The sequence below is a fragment of the Hermetia illucens genome, chromosome 5 (genome assembly GCF_905115235.1).
Source record: "Hermetia illucens chromosome 5, iHerIll2.2.curated.20191125, whole genome shotgun sequence".
Taxonomy (NCBI): Eukaryota; Metazoa; Arthropoda; class Insecta; order Diptera; family Stratiomyidae; genus Hermetia; species Hermetia illucens.
The window spans coordinates 56,410,794-56,430,819 of NC_051853.1; the positions used below are offsets into that span (position 1 = coordinate 56,410,794).

The following is a 20,026-nucleotide window of genomic DNA, read 5'->3' on the forward strand; positions in this document are numbered from 1 at the left end:
AGGCGAGTCAAGTCAAATATTTAGGTAAGACACTCGGTGCTAAGCTTAGCTGGACACATCCTAAGAAAGAAGGACGAGATAAATGCCAGATACAGACAGATGTACTGACTATTGGGGAGGAATTCCTAGCTGACCATGGACAACAAGCTGCTAATTTATAAGCAGGTCCTAACGTCTATATGAACGTACGGCATTCAGCTCTGGGGCTGACCCAAAGAATCAAGCCTTGTTCATTCGTAATGAGGGGGACTTGAAAGTACAATTGATTAGTGAAGTGATTAAAGACCAAGCTATTAAACATAGCCACCGACTACGATCACATGAGAATAACGAAGTCCGAAAATTGATTGACACCGCTGATATAATAAGACAACTGAAAAAAGTAAAACCAAACGACTTGCTAACATAAAGGATGCCTAAAGATATAAGCTACTGAGAAACAGCCAGTTCCTCAGCGAAGCCAACCAAAGTGCTGGGGTGGACTATAGGGTCTTCTCCCAATGAAAACGAAACCTAAATACCCAAAGAAAGCTGCTGGATGGGGAAATCTCATTCGTAGCTTGGCGAGAGGTGGTTTTAGTGGATAAAAATCACACTCTCAGGGATCGTGAACCCTAACGTTAGTCTTTTGAAGATTTCCACCTCTTAAAAAAAGAGGTTCTGGGAATGGATTGATTGTTTCACACAAAACCTCGAAAACAGCAAGACCCCACATGGCTCATACTGTAATCGAGTTTTTGAATAGATACCACATGGAAACTTTACCACTCTACCATAGTCGAGGCCTAGGCTCGTATGATTTTTGGCTATTCCCAGAAGTAAAATTTCCCTGTGGAGCTGTGGAGGCACAATATGAGCAGGTTGTAGAAGGCGGCCTAAAATTTGTATTCCAAAAGTAGCAGGAACGATCGCGAAAGTATACATTAACTGAGGGGGGTTACTTTGAAAAGAACATGTTTATTGAGAAGATTCTTCGCTTTTTTGTACAACGTTTTTATCATTACCTATTGCACAGCCTTCGTAATTCCAATTGACTGCATGCACTACCATAATAGAGTAATATATGACCTTGGGGGCAGGCTTATGCTTAGACTTGTTGCCAGCGGAGATCAACAAAAGTATAGATAGTAGAATTATTACTTTACATCAGATACGCTACCTCGAACCCAACTCCTTTAACTTCCGTAATCCAAATTCCTTTTCATCGCGAAATTACTTCACAGTAATTATCATCGTTGATCATAAGCACTGTTCTACAAAATAGTCTCCGAGGACCATAAAATTTAGTGTTTTATTGCCTAGTCTATGTAGTTTTATCATATCGTCTTGAAAAGCAAAACGTATGTACGCGTAGTGTTTTAGTTAAACAGCTTGGTTGCCATGCCTCTTACGTTCTTATTCAATGCTCCACATATTAGATAAGCTGGGCTGCCAGAGGTAGACGGCAGCGAAACTCCTCAAGTTTTACTTTTATTTCTTGAAATCCACCGTTTACCGGACGCTTCAATCTGAAGGCAAATACTAGTATTAATTGATATATGGTATATAGTGGATGGAAGGCTTATACTGATAATACTTGAACAATACATAGTATATAAATGGCCATCATGTGCACATTGTTATCATGACTAAATACCATAAAAAAACTGAAAAAATACTTTGACTTTCAGGATAGGAGGAGATAAATGGACGTAAATTGAAAAATTGAAATAGGACTTTTCATAACATATATTCACTATATTTAGTAATTTTTGCATGTACAGTTTTACATCCTACCTTAATTACATCAATTGACCTTAAAATATCTAAAATTTGTTTCTGAGTCAGTCTCACATTCAAATCACTGGAAATTTTTCTTATACATTTCTCTACATTTAAATCAGTCAACTCATTGAAAATTACAGTCTTTATGTTTCCTAGATTTTCTAAATATTTCATATTGTCTTGGTAACTGGTTTTTGAAGCCTCAGTGTATCGCGGTATATGAAACACATATACTACCGTCAGTTTTATCGAACGACTACTATTCGATAGCGCTTTCTCGACTGAATGTTGATACTCTAAGACAAAGTCTTTATCCTTTGGCAAAAGGTCGTCAATTAGAATGATATTATGCCCACAAGTAGATAATTTGCTAATAAACTGGTTCACTTGATCAAATTTGTCTTCATCCTTTTCGCTATATGTCGACCAAACATAATGATGCACATTATCCTTCCATGGATAATAGTTACGAACCAAATTAATGAAATACGTCTTTCCGACTCCTGCTGTTCCCACGATTGCTATAGATGATAGATTGCCATGTAAACGGAAAATTGTTTCGATTTTGTCAAGAGCCTTTTCCTGACCATAAACATTTTCACGTAGGATTCTCAGCAAGTCTTTAAAATTAAAGAGTCGTGAGCAATAATTACTTGTCCCATATACCATCAAGTGGTACTGTTCTCGATAGCTGCGTATAAACTCATGAAATGCATTGGGATGGGTTGTAGCTAATCCGATTACGACTGCGATTAAAAAGCAAATGCCAATCGTTCGAAATGCAATTAATTTACCAGCAGCAACATTTACGGGTGGATTATCTCCGGCAACCAGCTTACGAAGTCGTTTTTGTTTCTTTGGTATTATCTGGAATAAACGAAAGATAAAACTTGTTTATACATATTATTCAGCAGATTAAAACAGCGCTTCGAAACTAGGATTTCTGAGTCCTTGCGCTCGGTGAAAACATAATTTAACGGGTTAAAAATTCATTTCGACGCTGTACTTGCAAAAGCATAAGTCCCACTTCTTCATAAATTCCCTTCTTTTAATGATTTATCTTTAATCCAATAATAATACCCCGAATTCTGTAGGGAATTGTTAAAACTCGGTACGGTTTGGAGTTAAAAGAAACCTAAGATTAAAACCGACAGCCCTTTCTAGAAGTGCGTTTGTATTTGTTGAAACTGTACTTTGTTTCTAATTAAAACCGGTAAATGACTTCATATCCGTAAATGCTTCAGGTAACTATAAAAGGTTTTGTGTTTCCCTCTGTGAGGAGCATAACGTAGTTCTCCATTGGCTGATAACATTGACCCGAGATATTTAAATCGCTGTTCTGGGCAGATTACTGCCATTGCCAGAACTGAGCGATTTAAATATCTCGAAGGGCAGGTTACTGCCATTGCCAGCCAATGGAGAACTGCGTAATGAAATTGCTTCACGCATTAACGCAACCTGAATGAAGAGGCATTCCACAACTCTATAGTTCTGAGTGTTGGCCGACTATAAAAGACAATGAACGGGACGAAGATGTTGCATTGCACTGGTGGCGTGACACGTTTTGATCACGTCTGAAATGAGAATATCCGCGATCGATATGGGTTTGCACCGATCATGGAAAAAATGCAAGACATTTCACTCAAATGTCAATTATTCTCGTTAATTATGACGTCAGCATCTTATCTGTATGGCTTAGGATGCTGTTAATTCGCATGAAATTGATGAGTTTGAACTGCTATAGCTTTGGCACTAATAGTTGGATTTTCATGAAACTTGGCATGTGTATGCACGAGGCTGTCCTCTATGTCGGTTCATTTAGTACACCTAGGATGAACTTAAGGGGAGTTTCTTAGTCAATTTCTAAAAGTTGATAATGTACTATTAGTAAATTTTTGAGCAGATACCGGAATGGGGCATCTCTCGAACATTAAATTTCACATAAGTGTTTTACACAAAATCTTAAAAAGGGCTGCAGATAAGTAGATTCTTCATAAATGCGACTTTAATATTTCAGGCGAATGTCAATTATTCCCGTTAATTATGACGTCAGCATCTTATTTGCATGACTTTGGAAGCAGTTAATTTAAACTAATATAACTTTGGCGTTAATGGTGAGATTTCGATGAAATTTGGCATGCGTATGCAAGATATTGTCCTATATGCTGTTATTGGTATTCCTAGGATGAACTTAAGGGGGGTTTTCAAATTTTCGGGTTGAGTAGTTTCAGAAAATGAATCCTATCTCACTTTGAGTGTGTACACTTTGACCCCTTACTCGCGCACTTTGTAGTTCACGTCGAAGCTAATGTCATTTTCGGTAAGTACTAACCGAGACCTTTCATTTGATACCCCACGTGCCTATATTCGATGAAAAGAAAATTTAAATTCCCCATTTGTATGTGTGGGGAGCTCCCCTTTAAACTCCAAACAAATTTTTGTCACTCGTATGCATGCGATTTCATAGTTCTCATCTTCCACCAAATTGCGTTCGAATCGGTTTAGCCGTTTTCGAGAAAAGTGCGTGTCGCAGACAGACAGACAGACAATGAATCGATTTTAATAAGATTTTTTTTTACACAAAACCTTGAGCATTGCCTGAAACCATTGCCGACAAATGAACTGGGGTGGGTGTTTGTTTCAGCGGGTAATCTGTCTGAGACAGGAGTCCGACACTATATACGTAAATGCATCTCAACCGGTACACAAAGACAAGTCAGATGTATTTTGAGGCCTAGATTTCGTTTAGATACACCGTTGAGATTTTTTTCCAGATTTTTTGGTTGGACCTGTTACACTTTTTGGAGCTCATATTTTGAGACCTCACTCCCCTACGTTTCACCCGATATCAAATGTAGTGCAAGTTTCGACAGGTACTAATTGATCCCTTTCATTTGATACCCCACATGACTACATTCTGTGGAAAAAAATTGCACCCTCCATTCACATGTATGGGGAGCCCCCCTCCCCCTTAAACTTAACAGAAAATGGCGCCTCTTGCTGTATGTAAAAGGAACGTCAGACCACACGCTCTGACAAATTTTCGTGACAATCGGTCTAGCCGTTTCCGAATAAACCGCATGTTTGTTTTACACAAAACCTTAAAAACTACTTGGGGCACTCTCACGATTCAGTTGCGTTTCCGCTCCCAGCCTGGAACAGGGAATGAGAGCGCAACTCTCGTCACTTGCAATTCTGCGCCACTGCCGCTCAGCAATTTATCATGTTTCAAACTTAAAACTAGCCGATGGAATTTCAGCCGAATTAGTTAAATATGGAGGCGACCAGTTACACCAAGTGGTTCATCAACTTGTGCTCAAGTTATGGGACAGGGAATCAATGCTTGACGATTGGCAAAATAGCATTATCTGTCTCATACATAAAAAGGAAGATATCACACAATGAAGCAATTATAAAGGTATCACGTTGCTGAGTATCATCTATAAGATATTCTCCACTATCTTGCTAGGCCGGATAGCCCCATACGCCCAGAACATCATTGGCCCATACCAAAGAGGCTTCACTCCAGGCAAACCAGCAACAGATCAGATTTTCTCTGTGCGGCAAGCGATGGAAAACTGTTGGAATATGGACACCGGTTGCACCATTTATTCATCGACTTTAAAACCGCCTATGATAGCATAACCAGGGTAAAACTGTACACGGCCATGAGAGAATTCGGTATACCGACGAAACTGGTAAGACAATGTGCGAGGCCAGATAAAAGCAGCAGGATCACTCTCAAGACCATTCGACACCAACAACGGTCTACGACAAGGGGATGCCCTATCATGCGTCCTCTTTAACTTGGCCCTTGAGAAAGTGATCCGTGATGCTGAGGTAAATACAAGAGGTGCCATCCTCTTTAAGTCCACCCAACTGATGGCCTATGCTGACGATATCGACATCATGGTAAGAACGACCCGAGACGTACAACTGCCATCATCCAGATCGAGCAGGCGGCGCGAGATCTTGGCTGCACATCAATGAAGGCAAGGCAAAGTATATAGCGGCAACGTCAGCACCAAAAACCAACTAACCAACAACATCAAACCGCACTGGTCAAACGGGAAGAATAAAGATAGGGGACTACAACTTTGAGACCAGTGATAATTTCTTCTATCTAGGGTCGAACATCACAACCGATAACAGCTACGACGATGAAATCCGTGCACGGTTGTTGTCAACCAACAGAGCCTTTTTCAGCTTACAAAAATTGTTCCGCTCGAAACGTCTCACCATAGGGTCAAAGCTCTTACTGTACAAGACAATGATGTTGCCAGTCCTCATGTATTCGTCGGAGACTTGGGTTCTTAGTAAGAAGAATTGCGAACTCTTGGCCGCGTTCGAAAGAAGAATCCTCCGAAGAATTTTTGGCCCCCTACATGAGGATCGAACGATTCCGTAGCCTACATAACGACGAAATCTATGAACGATACCATGACCGTTTGGTTGTGGATAAAATCCGGCTCAAAAGGTTGCGGTAGGTGGGTCACTTAATCTGTATGGATGAGGATGATCCAGCCCGGAAAGTCTATAAGGGCAATATCTATGGTAGACAAAGAAGACGAGGCAGACACTGCCTGAGATGGAGCGATGGCGTAGGTCAGGACACCAGACAGCTTTTAGGGATATCGAATTGGTGGACCTCGGCGCAAAACGGCGTTTGGAGCTCTTTATTAAGGCACGCCAAGACCGGATACCGATTGTTGCGCCGTTGATGATGATAATATAAAAATTAAAAATATATTCGTTCTTGAACGAAAAATATGTTTGAAAATTTTGAGCACGTTTTTTCCGACAATGTATCCACAAAGCAAAAACTATTTCACCAAAATCCTTCCTATGGATTTCTGATAACATCTTGGAATCACAAAAGCAGACGACCCCTTTAAGATTTGTTGAAATCTTCCACGACACGTTACATAAAAAATGCATTTCAACAGTCCTCATTCTGATGTTTTTTAAATGAAATTACTAATTTATTACTAACCCCCAGACATCCACCAAGCCTTTCTTGCCCTCAGAAACCGTAGACATCCTTGCGATCTATGAAACAGCACTTGATTTAACTCAAATATTCGAAATGTTAAATGATTAAGCACTCAAATAATTCAATTATGTAAATATTTCAATTCTGATTATTCGAAGTGAGTGACAAAAGTTTGTGCAACCCTGTTCCACTGGAAAGTTCGTAAGTCTAAGATAACACTTTTCCAGCTCTTACGGAAAAGTAACAACACCAACAACATTCATCATTCATATCGTATAAAAGCTTCCAAGAAAATATTTATCGAACTTTAGGTTTGCATTTAATTGCAGAGTAATACTTAATGGCTCATGAAAAATCGTTCTGTTATCTTATTGCAACTTTATAGTCGACACTCCTAAGACGTTTGCAAGACGAATGAAGCAGAATTTATTGATTCAAGGAGTTGAATAATGCTTTGCTTTCTTACTAGTTAGAAGTCGTAAGGCTTTAAGGCGATGTGTCTGCTTATCAGCCTCTTAGTTTTTCGCTACATTCTTTTCGTTTATTGAATTCCGGGATTAGATACGTAGTATTAAATAAGATTAAGGGTATTTACCTCCTTTTAATCATATTCCCTTTAGAAAGTCAGACATTAACCAGAATATAAGGTTAATTCAATAAAAAATTCCCCGAAAAGTAAGGGAAGCCAGGAAACTTTGTTCACTGTTGATTAATTCCTAAATAGCGTCGTAACAAACTGAAGTGCTCCCAGTCGTTTTATAATCAACCATTTAATGTACGCTTCCGTCTTTCGGATAAGTAATCAACTTAAATCACAACGGGCAATATATCGTACACCCTTTTGCATTTATACCCCCTTTCTATTCACATGGCTGTCGTAAAATATCCACCAAAGGACGAACGAACGAAGTCCAGGTTACCTCACAATTGCAATTTTCCCCAAAATATAAATGTTTGAATGTGTTTACGATAAAATCGAAAATGTTTTATTAGGCGTTGTTCGGCTCGTTAACGATTGCATTTCATGTGGTGTGAATAATGGGCCAAGTGACGCCGAGAATATCTTCAATATGCATCATTTGGGGTACGCCTAATGGATGTGGACGTAATAAACTGCGTAGAGATTGGGTTGGAGCAGCACATTTTCAAATAATTACGAAGCTAAGTCAAATAGCTTTAAAATTTCGTCCGCCTTATTACCGGATCAGTAAAACAATTTCAATACGTAGACAAATCGAAACAAAGACCAATAAAATTTGAATTTGGGTCGTGATTTTAGTAGCTTTTGCTGACGCACGAATAGAGTCGTAAATTTCTATCTTTTAATTGGAATTGAGACACTTAGTCTCGGTAAATTATTTTCCAAGAGGCTAATCGCAAATCTCAATTTCCGCCGAGTGTCTTAAACTTTATAACGATAGGATCAAACTTAGTCCTTTTGCGGACATTTTGAAAATGCGGGTAATGACTCTTAAGCAGGCAAACATTATCAGTTTGCAAACAATCTGATTATGAAGACAAAATAATATCTGATTGTTGACAAATTTAGATATTCAGAAATTCCTTAATACATATTTTGTATGGTTGCCATAAACCGCTATGAGGGGGAAAACCCACATACGCGCAATTACTATGGGTCCCCGGCAATGTGCTTCAACTCACGATTTTCCGTTCTACGCCATGTTGCTTAATTGCGACCCACTCGCCGACCATCCTGGAATATTTTATTTCATGGCAACTCACTCATTTGTCCAGTACCTTTTTCTGTGGTATAATTTCTCTGCGGGGAATAGGGGAGTCGGACAATACACAAAAAGTAAATTTCTAGTTACATCTTGCCATCAGAGAGAGAAACGGGTGAATGACTTATCGGTTTTGCGCCGAGGTCTACCAATTCCATATCCCTGAAAGCTGTCTGGCGTTCTGGTCTACTATCCTTCCATCTCAGGCAGGGTCTACCTCGTCTCCTTTTTCTACCATAGATACTGCCCTTATAGACTTTCCGGGCTGGGTCATCCTCATCCATACGGATTAAGGAACCCGCCCACCGTAACCTATTGAGCCGGTGTCTGTCCACAACCTGGTGGTCATGGTATCGCTCATAGATTTCGTCGTTAAGCTACGGAATCGTCCATCGTCATGTAGGAGGCCAAAAATCCTTCCTTGCAATTTTCGGAGGATTCTTCTCTCGAACGCGGCCAAGAATTCGTAATTTTTCATGCTAAGAACCCAAGTCTCCGAGGAACACATGAGGACTGGCAAAATCATTGTATAATACAATAAGAGCTTTGATACTATTGTTTCGAGAGAAAGTTTTTGTAAGCTGAAATAGGCTTTGCTGGCTGCCAACAACCGTGCACGGATCTCATCGTCGTAGCTGTTATCGGTTGTGATTTTCGGCCCTAGATAAGAGAAATTATCAACGATCTCAAAGTTGTAGTCTCCTATCTTTATTCGTCCCGTTTGACCAGTGCGTTTTGATATTGTTGTTTGGTTGGTTTTTGGTGGTGATGTTGCCACCATATATTTTGTCTTGCCTTCATTGATGTGCAGCCCAAGATCCCGCGCCGGGATCAAGGCAGTTTGTGCGTCTCGGGTCATTCTTCCCATGGTGTCGATATCGTCATAGGCCAGTAATTGGGTGGACTTAAAGAGGATCATACCCCTCGCATTTACCTCAGCATCACGGATCACTTTTTCCAGAGCCAAGTTGAAGAGGACGCATGATAGGGCATCCCCTTGTCTTAGACTTTTGTTGAAGTTGAATGGTCTTGAGAGTCATCCTTCTGCTTTTATCTGGCCTCGCATGCTGGTCAGGGTCAGCCTAGTCAGTCTTATCAATTTCGTCGGGATACCGAATTTTCTCATGACTGTGTACGGTTTTATCTTGGCTACGCTATCATAGGCGGCCTTAAAGTCGATGAAAAGATGGTGCAACAGGTGTCCATATTCCAATAGTTTTTTTCATCGCTTGCCACACAGAGAAAATCTGATCTATCGCTGATTTGCCTGGAGTGAAGCCTTTTTGGCATCGGCCAATGAGGTTCTGGGCAGATGGGGCAGGACTATCATATAGATGGTACCCAGCAAGGTGATACCTCTATAGAGAGAAATCTGATTTCCGATAGGATGGGCATATTGGAGCGATGAATTGAGCACTTTGATGGACTGCTCAACAACCAGAATATCGGCAAGTTAGAGTTCCGCCAACTGAAGACGACGGACAATTGATGCCACCACCAAGTATAGAAGAAACAGTCCATGCAATTCTTCGACTTAAAAACTATAAGTCGCCAGGAACCGATGGAATCGCAGCCGAATTGGTTAAATATGGAAGCGGTCGACTAAACCAAGCGGTTCATCAACTGATGCGAATCAATGCCTGACGACTGGCAACGAGGCATTACCTGTCCCGTACATAAAAAGTGAGGTATCACGCAGTGCAGCAATTATAGAGGTATCACGTTGCTGAGTACCATCTATAAAATATTCTCCGCTATTTTGCTAGGCCAGATAGTTCCGTACGCGCAGAACATCATTGGCCCATACGAAAGAGACTTCATTCGAGGCAAATCAGCAACAGATCAGAGTTTCTCTCTGCGGCAAGTGATGGGAAAACTGTTGGAATATGGCCATCAGTTGCACCATATTTTCATCGACAGCATAGCCGGGGTAAAACTGTACACGGCCATGAGAGAATTCGGTATCCCGACGAAATTTATTAGACTGACTAGGCTGGCCCTGACCAATGAGTGAGGCCACATAAAAGCAGCAGGATCACTCTCAAGACCCTTTAACATTAACAACGGTATTAGACAAGGGGATGCCCTATCATGCGTCCTCTTCAATCTGGCCCTGGAGAACTCTACAGGTTGGTGTATGGTGTATGGTGTATGGATGAGGATGGTCCAACTGGGAAAGTATATAAAGACAATATCTATGGTAGAAAAAGAAGACGAGGCAAACACTGCCACAGAAGAAGCGATGGCGTAGGTCAGGACGCCAGACAGCTTTTAGGGATATTAAATTGGTGGACCTTGGCGCAAAACCAGGGTATCTGGAGTTCCTTACTAAAGCAGACCTAGACCGGATACCGGTTTTTGTGTCGTTGACGATGATATGCATGATTAAGCCATATAAACAACGACAACAAATGATTGCTTATCCTTTACTTGTCAGCAACTAAAGGCTCACAGCTACGATATTCATAATTAATGACCGTTCTATGTATACAATGTAGAAGAAAGCAAAAAAATGCATATTACTTTAGCAATAAATAATAAAGGATAAGCTCGTCTGGTTTTTTTTGTAATGAAAGTCTGTGATATTACATTGCAATATCAGTTTTTAGAAAAAGTGGTGAAATATCATATATCATCATCATCATCAACGCTGAGGCGCTATCTTAGCCTCATTAGGCTTACGCCGACACATAACATCTACATCTACAGGAAAACTTTGCTGGCGGTAAGAGAGATTTCAATGCCAAAATTTTCAATCCCTCCTTTTATGCCCCCTTCAGAAACAATTGCAACATCTCCAACCACAATCGGCGGCTTTCAGCAAAATGTTACGCCGATATAATATTCTTGGCCGCTTTTGAGGTTCTAATATTCGAATTTGAAATTAAAATTCTAAATTTCAAATTATAAACTTCGAGTTTCAGCCACAAAAGGGAAGGAAGAAAGAAGAAAAAAGAAGAGAAGAAGGTGGCAAGTGTCGAGGGTGTCGTGCACGTTTTTTTTTTTTGATGTTGGGATATCGAAAATTGTAAGTATGGAAGATAGTAAGTCGTCCGGGGAGAAAATTGACGAATCGTAAGCATCGCCGGATCAAACCCACTTAAATATGAAAAGTGGATGGCGATTGTATCGAACATATTTTGTTTGCCTATCGAGTGCAAAAGCAAACGTCATCTTCCATTCTTGTTCCTGGATTAGTGGTGATAAGTTGTGTAATGCGTCTCGCGCAGGAGAGCGCCCTACCACTTTGGAAAGTATCCGGCAATTTCCAATCGCAAACTCAAGAAAATTCAACCCCCGTGAAAGGTAAATCCGAAATTTTTAGTCTTCATGACAGCCTTTGTCGCCGTTACGTTAGCCACCTTTTTGTGATCTGGTGCAGGTGTCGATGTGCGCTTCAGTAGCACCTTGACCGCTTGTTGCGAACCTTAAGGGGGTGGTATCTATGCAAGATGAGGATGCTAACATGTTCGTGATGACAACATCGTCGATCAAATACACCGCGACTCTGACCACTGTCGAAAGTGAAAGCACCATGTCGACGATAAGATCAACCATATGAAGGATCAAGTTCCCCGATAGATAAATGAAAGGACTAGATTATTGTAAGTTTGTAATTTTGCACTAAATGTAACGTACTCTTTACAGAATAAATGCACCATGGTGCGTAGAATAAGAGACTAATTTAATCCAAACGACATCATTATGTTCAGGTTATAATCGAGCGATCTTTAGCTGCAAGGACTCATTCGATCCACCCTGATGGACATGCGGAATTTAAGTTTACCACTTAGTCTTGTATATCTTAGAACTGAGGATTAATTTCCGTGAGAGAATGGAACTATGTTCCTTTCACCTTTGCTTTTTCTTTGCCGCGAAAAAGCTGCTCGCTCTCATATCTATTGATTAGATCAGTTGAATTGGACGAAGGATATTTGAATTTTAAGTATTGTAAATTTTTTTTTCTATTAACAATAATTCCTATTTATGAAAAATGCAAGATTCGTAAATAAGTAGTATATATCACAAAAACAATGGGAGAAAGTGCGTCTTCAGAGGAGGGAATATTTTTAAATAAAAATGAAGAGAAGATTAAAAAAATAACAAAAAAATTATATCAGTAGTAAAGGAGGAATATAATTCTATTATAATGAAGCTATATCTAAGTACAAATAATTAAATAAGATCACGAATTCAAATGGAAGAAGCCAAAGAATATGGACAGAAGAAAATTAAAGATTTGACCAAATTTTGTTTGCGGTACACTGAAAAATTTCTAATCGAAGAAAATTTTCTTGTTGTTTATATCAATTTGAAAGGTTTGTTTTTATTTTAGTGTTTATACTAAAAAAATATTAACTTGCCTTCGTACGTTTAATAAGAAATAATTGTTGTAATGTTTTGAGCTCTATTGCTCTTATTGCTTCCTAACGCTCTCCCAGGAATCGTCAGTCCTTCCATGTTTAATTAGGGTTCCCCCCCACTATATTGGAAGCGGCAAGGGCGAACGATTCGGTTGCGACCGCAGGGCTATAATAACAATGGGCCCCCATAAAAAAGAAAGGAAGACGGGGCCAATCGTCGCGTAGATAACAGAATCATCATCATCAACGGCGCAACAACCGGTATCCGGTCTAGGCCTGCCTTAATAAAGAACTCCAGACATCCCAATTTTGCGCCGAGGTCCACTAATTCGATATCCTTAAAAGCTATCTGGCGTGCTGACCTACTCCATCGCTCCATCTCAGGCAGGGTCTGCCTCGTCCTCTTTTTCTACTCTTTTCTAGTCTTCTGCTCGAAAAGGGCGATCGGGCAGCAGGTCGTCAGGACAACCTACGGACGGAAGTATTTGTTGATACCATGGCAGATTCGGCGAAAAAGCCACCAAATGTACGATCGTGTGCAAATTCGCGCCTACCTTAAAAAACTAGGTCCGCGGGGGGTCCTGGCAACGGCCACCCAGAACGCAGCGCCACGTCGCCTAACAATTTATGACCCTCTCAGCAGGCGCAATTATCTCGTAGATACTGGTGCGGAGGTTTCGGTTCTTCCCGTACCCCGGCACCATCGACTATTTCCTCAATCATTAAAACTGGCAGCAAATTCCTCCCGAATTAACACATACGGGGACAGGCAAGTGGACGTGAGTCTTGGCTTGGGTATGTCAGCTTCCCCATACTGGGCGCAGATTTCTTGTATCACTATGGATTGCTGGTGGACTTGCAAAACAAGTCTCTTATGGATCCCACGACCAACTTAATTCGTCGGGCCAAATGGCATCTCAAGTAACAATCTTTCCGTACGTTTAGAGGACATTACCGACTCTTGCATTCGGGCACTCCTCCAAAAGTTCAGCCAGATTACTACCGAGTGTAGTCTCTCAAAACCAGTGAAGCACAATGTGCAGCACCACATTAACACGACTGCTTCCCCTATCTTCTCGATGGTGCGTCCCTGAAGCTGACTATTGCACGGAAAGAGTTTGAACAACTTATGCAACAAGGTATCTGCAGACCTTCGGGCAGCTGTTGGTCTTCCCCACTCTATATGGTCCCTAATCCAAATGGCGAATGCCCCCCCAGTGGGGATTACAGAAGGCTAAACGACCGATATCCCTTTCCACTCATCCACGACTTTGCGCATCATCTCGCAAACTGCCCCATCTTTTCGACCTTGGATTTAACCAAGGCATATCACCAAATCCCTGTATCTTCAGAAGACATTCCAAAGATGGCAATATACACACCCTTTGGACTCTTCGAGTTCACACGGATGACTTTCGGGTTGTGCAACGCGGCGCAACCCTTTCAAAGGTTCATCCACTCGGTCCTGCAGAACCTCGACTTCTCTTTCGTATATTTGAATGGTGTTTTGGTCGCTTCTTCCTCAGAGTCTGAGCACTTAGCCCATCTCGAGTGCATTTTTCAACGTCTCCTTGAGACTGGTTTAGTCCTAAACGTTGAGGAATGCAAGTTCCTCCAGACGCGGGTGAAAATCCTCGCTCACTTCATTTCCCCTGATGGAATACAGCCCGACCCAGACAAGGTGCAAGCGATTACAAGCTTCCCACGTCCGAAAACTGTGAAGGATTTGCGGAGGTTCTTGGGCATGTTAAACTTCTATCGTCGTTTCCTGCCCAAGGCCGCCCAAAACCAGTCCGTTTTGAACGCGTACTTGTCTGGCCCCAAAACAAAGGACACACGAGAGATTGTGTGGTCTGAAGAGGCTGTCCGCGCGTTCGATAAATCCCGACAGCAACTGGCTGATCCTACACTCTTGGCATTACCTCGACAAGATGCACCCCTAGCCGTTTTTGTTGATGCCTCTGACACCGCAGTAGGTGCCGCTCTTCACCAAAAGGTGAATCACGTCTGGCAACCGTTGAGCGTCTTCTCTAAGCAGTTGAACCTCGCTCAACGGAACTACAGTACCTACGATCGTGAACTGCTCGCCGCGTACTTGAGCATCAAATACTTCCGCTTCCGACCATAAGCCTCTCACATATGCTTTGAAACAAAACCCCGACAAAGCGTCCCTTCGTCAACTTCGATACCTGAGCTCTATAAGCCAGTTCACGTCCGACATACAGCACGTGTCCGGCAAGGACAACATATTTGTGGCGCTTTGTCACGTTTCTCCGAGGTTACCTCTCTCTCTGCTGCGAATACTCGGAAAAGAGACTCCGGCCATACATTCCGGCCACCTTTCGCAAGGAAGTGTTCCACACGGTTCACGACGTAGCGCATCCAGGCATCAGGACAACAAATCGGTTAGTCACCGAGAAATACTTCTGGCTCTTCATAAATAAGGACATCACCTCCTCCGCTGCGAATACCAGCGGACAGATGACGTCACCGGCCCTCTCCACTCAGTTCAGACCTCGCTACAAGGGTGAAGTGCAGAGTAGGTGACGAAAAGAAATGTCAGATGTCACAGTGCAAAAAAAAAAACAAGACCAGATAGATAAAAAATAACGAGCGACAGTTGTGGTAGAAATAGTGAAAGGGTTATGTAAAAAGTTATTTTGAGGTTGGCATTTCCATTGTTCTAAGGAAATTATAAGAAATAAAGTGTTGTAAAAGTAAAAAAGTGCACATCGTTGTTTTTATAACTTCAAAACGATTACAAGTATTGCCTTACAATCATCGACAGGTTTACGCGATGGCCTGAGGCAATACCTTCGGCGTCCCCGCAGTCATCATCATTGACCAGGGAATGCAAAGTGTGGACTCAATCCACACTTTTGTTGGAGTTAGGCAAATTCCTGGGATTCAAACGCCAGCGAACTACGGTTTACCACCCGCAATCCAATGGGATGCTAGAACATTGGCACCGGGCACTGAAAGCCGTCATTATGCCTCGCGATGATCCGTCGTGGACTCAGGTCTTGCCTCTCGTCCTACTCGGCATACGAACAACCCGCCGAGAAGAATTTGCTGCCAGCCCCGCGGAGCTGACATACGGGAGAACCCAAGACTCCCAAGTGACCCTGTCTTCGACAAGAGATCGGGTCTCACAGATTCGGGATTGCTGCGCCTGACACTCGTCCGCACCTGCAGCCTCCATACGAAGGCCCCTACCATGTTCTCGAGCGGAGAGAGCATTTCTTCCAGCTTGAGATCCGAGGACAGAAAAAGGCTCTCCTTATCCAGGCTGAAGCCCGTTTGTGCCCCAAATCAACGTCGCGTTCGCTTCGCCGCCCCGATGGGGAACGCTGTTCTGAATTCGGCCGCTGAAACCCCTAGGTTTCATCTGGGGGCAGAGTGATGTGGCGCAACAGGGTTAACAACATTCGAAATTTATTTCAAGTGTTGTTAATTCGATTGACACTTGCCACCACCGGTGTTCTCCGTGGCGGAGTAGGCCTGGATGAGGTCAAAATAAATAATTGAATTTAAAAAAAATGAATTGAGTGACAATTGATTTTTGAATTAAATAAGAAAAGGATTAAAAGTTGTGAAGTTTTTGTTAGCATTATATTTTAAATTATGAAATAAAATATAGTTTTTTTTTAAGATCGACTTTTCTTGTACAGTAAGAGCTCTAATCTTATGGTGAGACGTTTCGAGCGGATCACTTTTTGTAAGCTGAAATAGGTTCTGTCGGCTGCCAACAACCGTGCGCGGATTTCACCGTCGTAGCTGTTATCGGTTGTGATTTTCCACCCTAGATAGGAGAAATCGTCAAAGGTCTCAAAGTTGTAGTTACCTATCTTTATTCTTCCCGTTTGACCAGTGCGGTTTGATGTTGTTGGTTGGTTGGTTTTCGGTGCTGACGTTACCGCCATATATTTTGTCTTGCCTTCATTGATGTGTAGCCCAAGATCTCGCGTCGATTGCCATCTGCTCGATCTGGATGAAGGTAGACTGTACGTCTCGGGTCGTTCTTCCCATGATGCCAGTATCGTCAGCATAGGCCAGTAGTTGGGTGGACTTAAAGAGGATCGTGCCCCTCGCATTTACCCCAGCACCACAGATCACTTTCTCCAGGGCCTCTGCATGATAGAGCCGTTGTTGATGTCGAATGGTCTTGAAAGCGATTCTGCTGCTTTTATCTGGCGTTATCAATTTCGTCGGGATACCGAATTCTCTCATGGCCGTGTACACTTTTACTCTGGCTAAACTGTCATAGGCGGCTTTAAAATCCATGAAAAGATGGTGCAATTGATGTCCATATTCCATAACAGAATCAGCTCAGAGCTAATCCTTCGCCGTCCATCACGCGCGCGTTAAGTTTTTGCGATTTAGTCCCCTCACGTATAAGCCCGTTTGGCATTTTAGCTCCTTTGGGAATAAAATCTTCGGTGGTATCACTCCGCCTCGAAACTTCACGTCTCTATTATTGTAGTTTACCCGAGGTGGGTTTTGTTTTGACTCCTGAGTCAAGACACATGATTAAATCTCTGACAAGGAGATAATATGTGAAGACCAAAAACCGCGGTCCACATCTCGCCGAACTGCTAGCATTCGGGTTAGCTCCAGCACGTACCGTCCGGTCCCATACATTATCTCCCGCAGTCAGTGTTCACGACTGGCAAACCTGTTAGGGGAGTTTGGTTTGTTAACAACCTTGGTGAGCGTTTTGGTGCCAAGGTGATACAATGCCTGACTCATCGTAACAAACTTTCATTGAATCCTAGAGAATTCGCGTGCGGACGTAGCCCACATCCCTTAAAAGCACTTCCCCATACTAAACCCGGGGATGACGACTTGAGATTGTGAGATTGTTTCTCCGGAGTATCTGAATTACTCTTTTCACCGTCAATAAAGGCAGGTTAGCAGACATTATTTTCACAAACTAATACTAAGTCCACCTTTTTACTTAGAAATTCTATGTTAGAAGCCTTCACAAATACCCACCTTTATTTCCTTATCACTGTCACCCATAATTTTTAACCGGCAATTAACTATCAAAATCTAACCCAAAACTCCACATTCAAATTGAGTACGAGCGCGAGTACTAAATTGATAAGACAGCATCTGTCTAGGAGTTGTTACAGCGGTGCCTTCGTTTGGCTCACCACCCATGGTTTTGAGCAGTTGGCACTCCACTTGTAAACAGTTGTTCTTGTGGTTTGTTTACAACTAATTGAATCGACTCGTCAACGTGTTTAAAACTTGAAAATAAGCAGAAATGGAGGTGTAAGTTTTGGCAAGATAATTAGCCGTTGCTAGATAAAACAGGGCCTCCTTCTTTGCAGTTCAAACCCCTGCTATTCAGTCCTCACAAATTTGGAGGTTATGGAATCCTTGCGCGGGATAAAAGACACAAAAAAGAAGTATGGATTGAGGAATTTGGCGACGATTACGTATGAGGTACGTTCCTTCATATTATCATCACCTTCTCAATTTTCTCTGTGGTATTTCATATGCATTCACAACTGCCACTGGCCCGGGAAGGCGTCTTTGAAAGAAGAGAGCCGAGTTGCGGGGAAATCGTTTCTTCTTCCAGTCACCTGCCGTGATTTGCCACAAAGATACCATTATTTCTTCAGATACTCAGCCTTTATCTTCCTTCGTTTTTCAGACTCTTCAGTTCTTAGAGGAGACTCCTTGCAAGAACCAAACCCGCGAAGGCATAAGCAGTTTTATAAACGAGGTGAAGGCGTTTAAGCTGACGAAAACAGAATGCCTGGCCATAGTCAACGACCCGCCGACACTGCCCTTGCACATCCAATTGGTAAACCCTTCAAGTAACCGTCCCAGCCGGTTCTAACCCATTTCGCTTTCAGCTCATAGAAGACAGTGAGGAGCGACTCACAGAGGATCAAGTAAACCAACTTTTAGCCATTATAGCAAAGCATTTAATCACGAATGAATAAAAATTAGCTTTAAGACATTATGCCTGGAGTTTTTAACGAAATTTCTTTATCGCTTCTGATCGCCGAGATCCTCAATGAAGTCCTCGTCGATTTCCGGCCACTTTTCGGGGATCACATCGAACAGCTCGTCCTTGACGTCGCCTTGGATCACGATTTCATCCTCGCCCGTGACCGATGAGCCGCATGCGAATTTTGTGCCAAAGAACTTCGCTGCCACTTTCAGGTCGATATCTGCGAAATAGAAAGGATGAGAGACGCCGCTTGTAAGTGGAATTCATCTCACCGAAAGTATTCAATCCGGTCACGACCGTCACCGACTTCTTTTTGCCACGCGGGGCCCTTGACAAACAAATCTTTTTGGGGCCATCGTCCTTCTTTTTGGCCTTCATCATACCCTTACCGCCGCGTTTCTGACGCTTTTTGTCGTCATCTCCGCCACCCTCGGCTGCTTCGTCTGTTTTCAGATTCTCGAATTCTTTTGGAAGATTCTTCTCCAGCCACTGCTTGCACTTGTCGTAGTCCGGGTAGTACTCGCAATACTGAAAAGAGAAACCGCATTACAAAATACCATCAACCAAGCGAAATGACTTACTTCGATGGGCATCGAGCAATTCCCGCAATAGGAAACGTGAATTGGGTACCTGACCCCTTCTCTAGGGCCAATTTGAAGGCGGGCGGCAACTTCAGTCATTTTGAATGTGTACAAGGATCTAGAAGGGGGAGAAACTCTTATTAATCACTTAGTAATGCCCCAAATTAATTTTTCACTGCTTTTCTCACGAACCTGACAGAAAAATAGGATCGGCCTCGTTATTTGAAAACTCTCGGCCAGTCAACGCCGACATGTGTCAAATACACAGAGACATGTCAGTTTGACAAGTTCACAGCTGTTCCCTGCAGTTTACCAATCCTCTGGTGAAAAAACCAATGAATTTCGGATTCTCGTACTCAATTCGAAAACCGTCTTCATCCGTCAGAGGAAACATAAAATGTTTGCTGTTGTGCGTTAATGTTCTCTATTTTTAAAACTATTTTCTTTTGAACTGAAACAACTAAGAAAGACTGGAAATACCTAAAATTAGATCGCTAGAAAAATGTTAAGTAAGTTTTTATTGGAAAAAAAATAACAGAGGAAGGAAGGCGGAAGTCATTTTAAGTTCATAACGGAAACTGCACTTATTCGTATGCGAAAATATGTACGACAAG

The 20,026-nt window shown here is 42.1% G+C and overlaps 3 protein-coding genes across 3 annotated transcripts; 1 reads left to right on the top strand and 2 right to left on the bottom strand.

The window, feature by feature from the left end:
• Positions 1-1,711: 1,711 nt before the first annotated feature.
• LOC119657943 lies at positions 1,712-18,029 on the bottom strand. The gene is made up of 2 exons (XM_038065135.1): positions 17,859-18,029; positions 1,712-2,631 (listed from the first exon to the last, which is right to left on the bottom strand). Exons 1-2 carry the CDS (start codon positions 17,883-17,885, stop codon positions 1,720-1,722), a joined length of 939 nt encoding a protein of 312 aa, XP_037921063.1. The 5' UTR covers positions 17,886-18,029; the 3' UTR covers positions 1,712-1,719.
• LOC119657945 (DNA-directed RNA polymerase III subunit RPC9) lies at positions 17,992-18,840 on the top strand. The gene is made up of 4 exons (XM_038065137.1): positions 17,992-18,140; positions 18,200-18,314; positions 18,526-18,678; positions 18,731-18,840. The coding sequence occupies exons 1-4, from the start codon at positions 18,133-18,135 to the stop codon at positions 18,818-18,820; spliced, it is 366 nt and encodes a 121-aa protein (XP_037921065.1). The 5' UTR covers positions 17,992-18,132; the 3' UTR covers positions 18,821-18,840.
• Positions 18,780-19,727, bottom strand: LOC119657944 (density-regulated protein homolog). Its single transcript, XM_038065136.1, has 4 exons — positions 19,605-19,727; positions 19,413-19,530; positions 19,104-19,359; positions 18,780-19,051 (listed from the first exon to the last, which is right to left on the bottom strand). The coding sequence occupies exons 2-4, from the start codon at positions 19,509-19,511 to the stop codon at positions 18,867-18,869; spliced, it is 540 nt and encodes a 179-aa protein (XP_037921064.1). The 5' UTR covers positions 19,512-19,530; positions 19,605-19,727; the 3' UTR covers positions 18,780-18,866.
• Between the last annotated feature and the right edge of the window lie 299 nt (positions 19,728-20,026).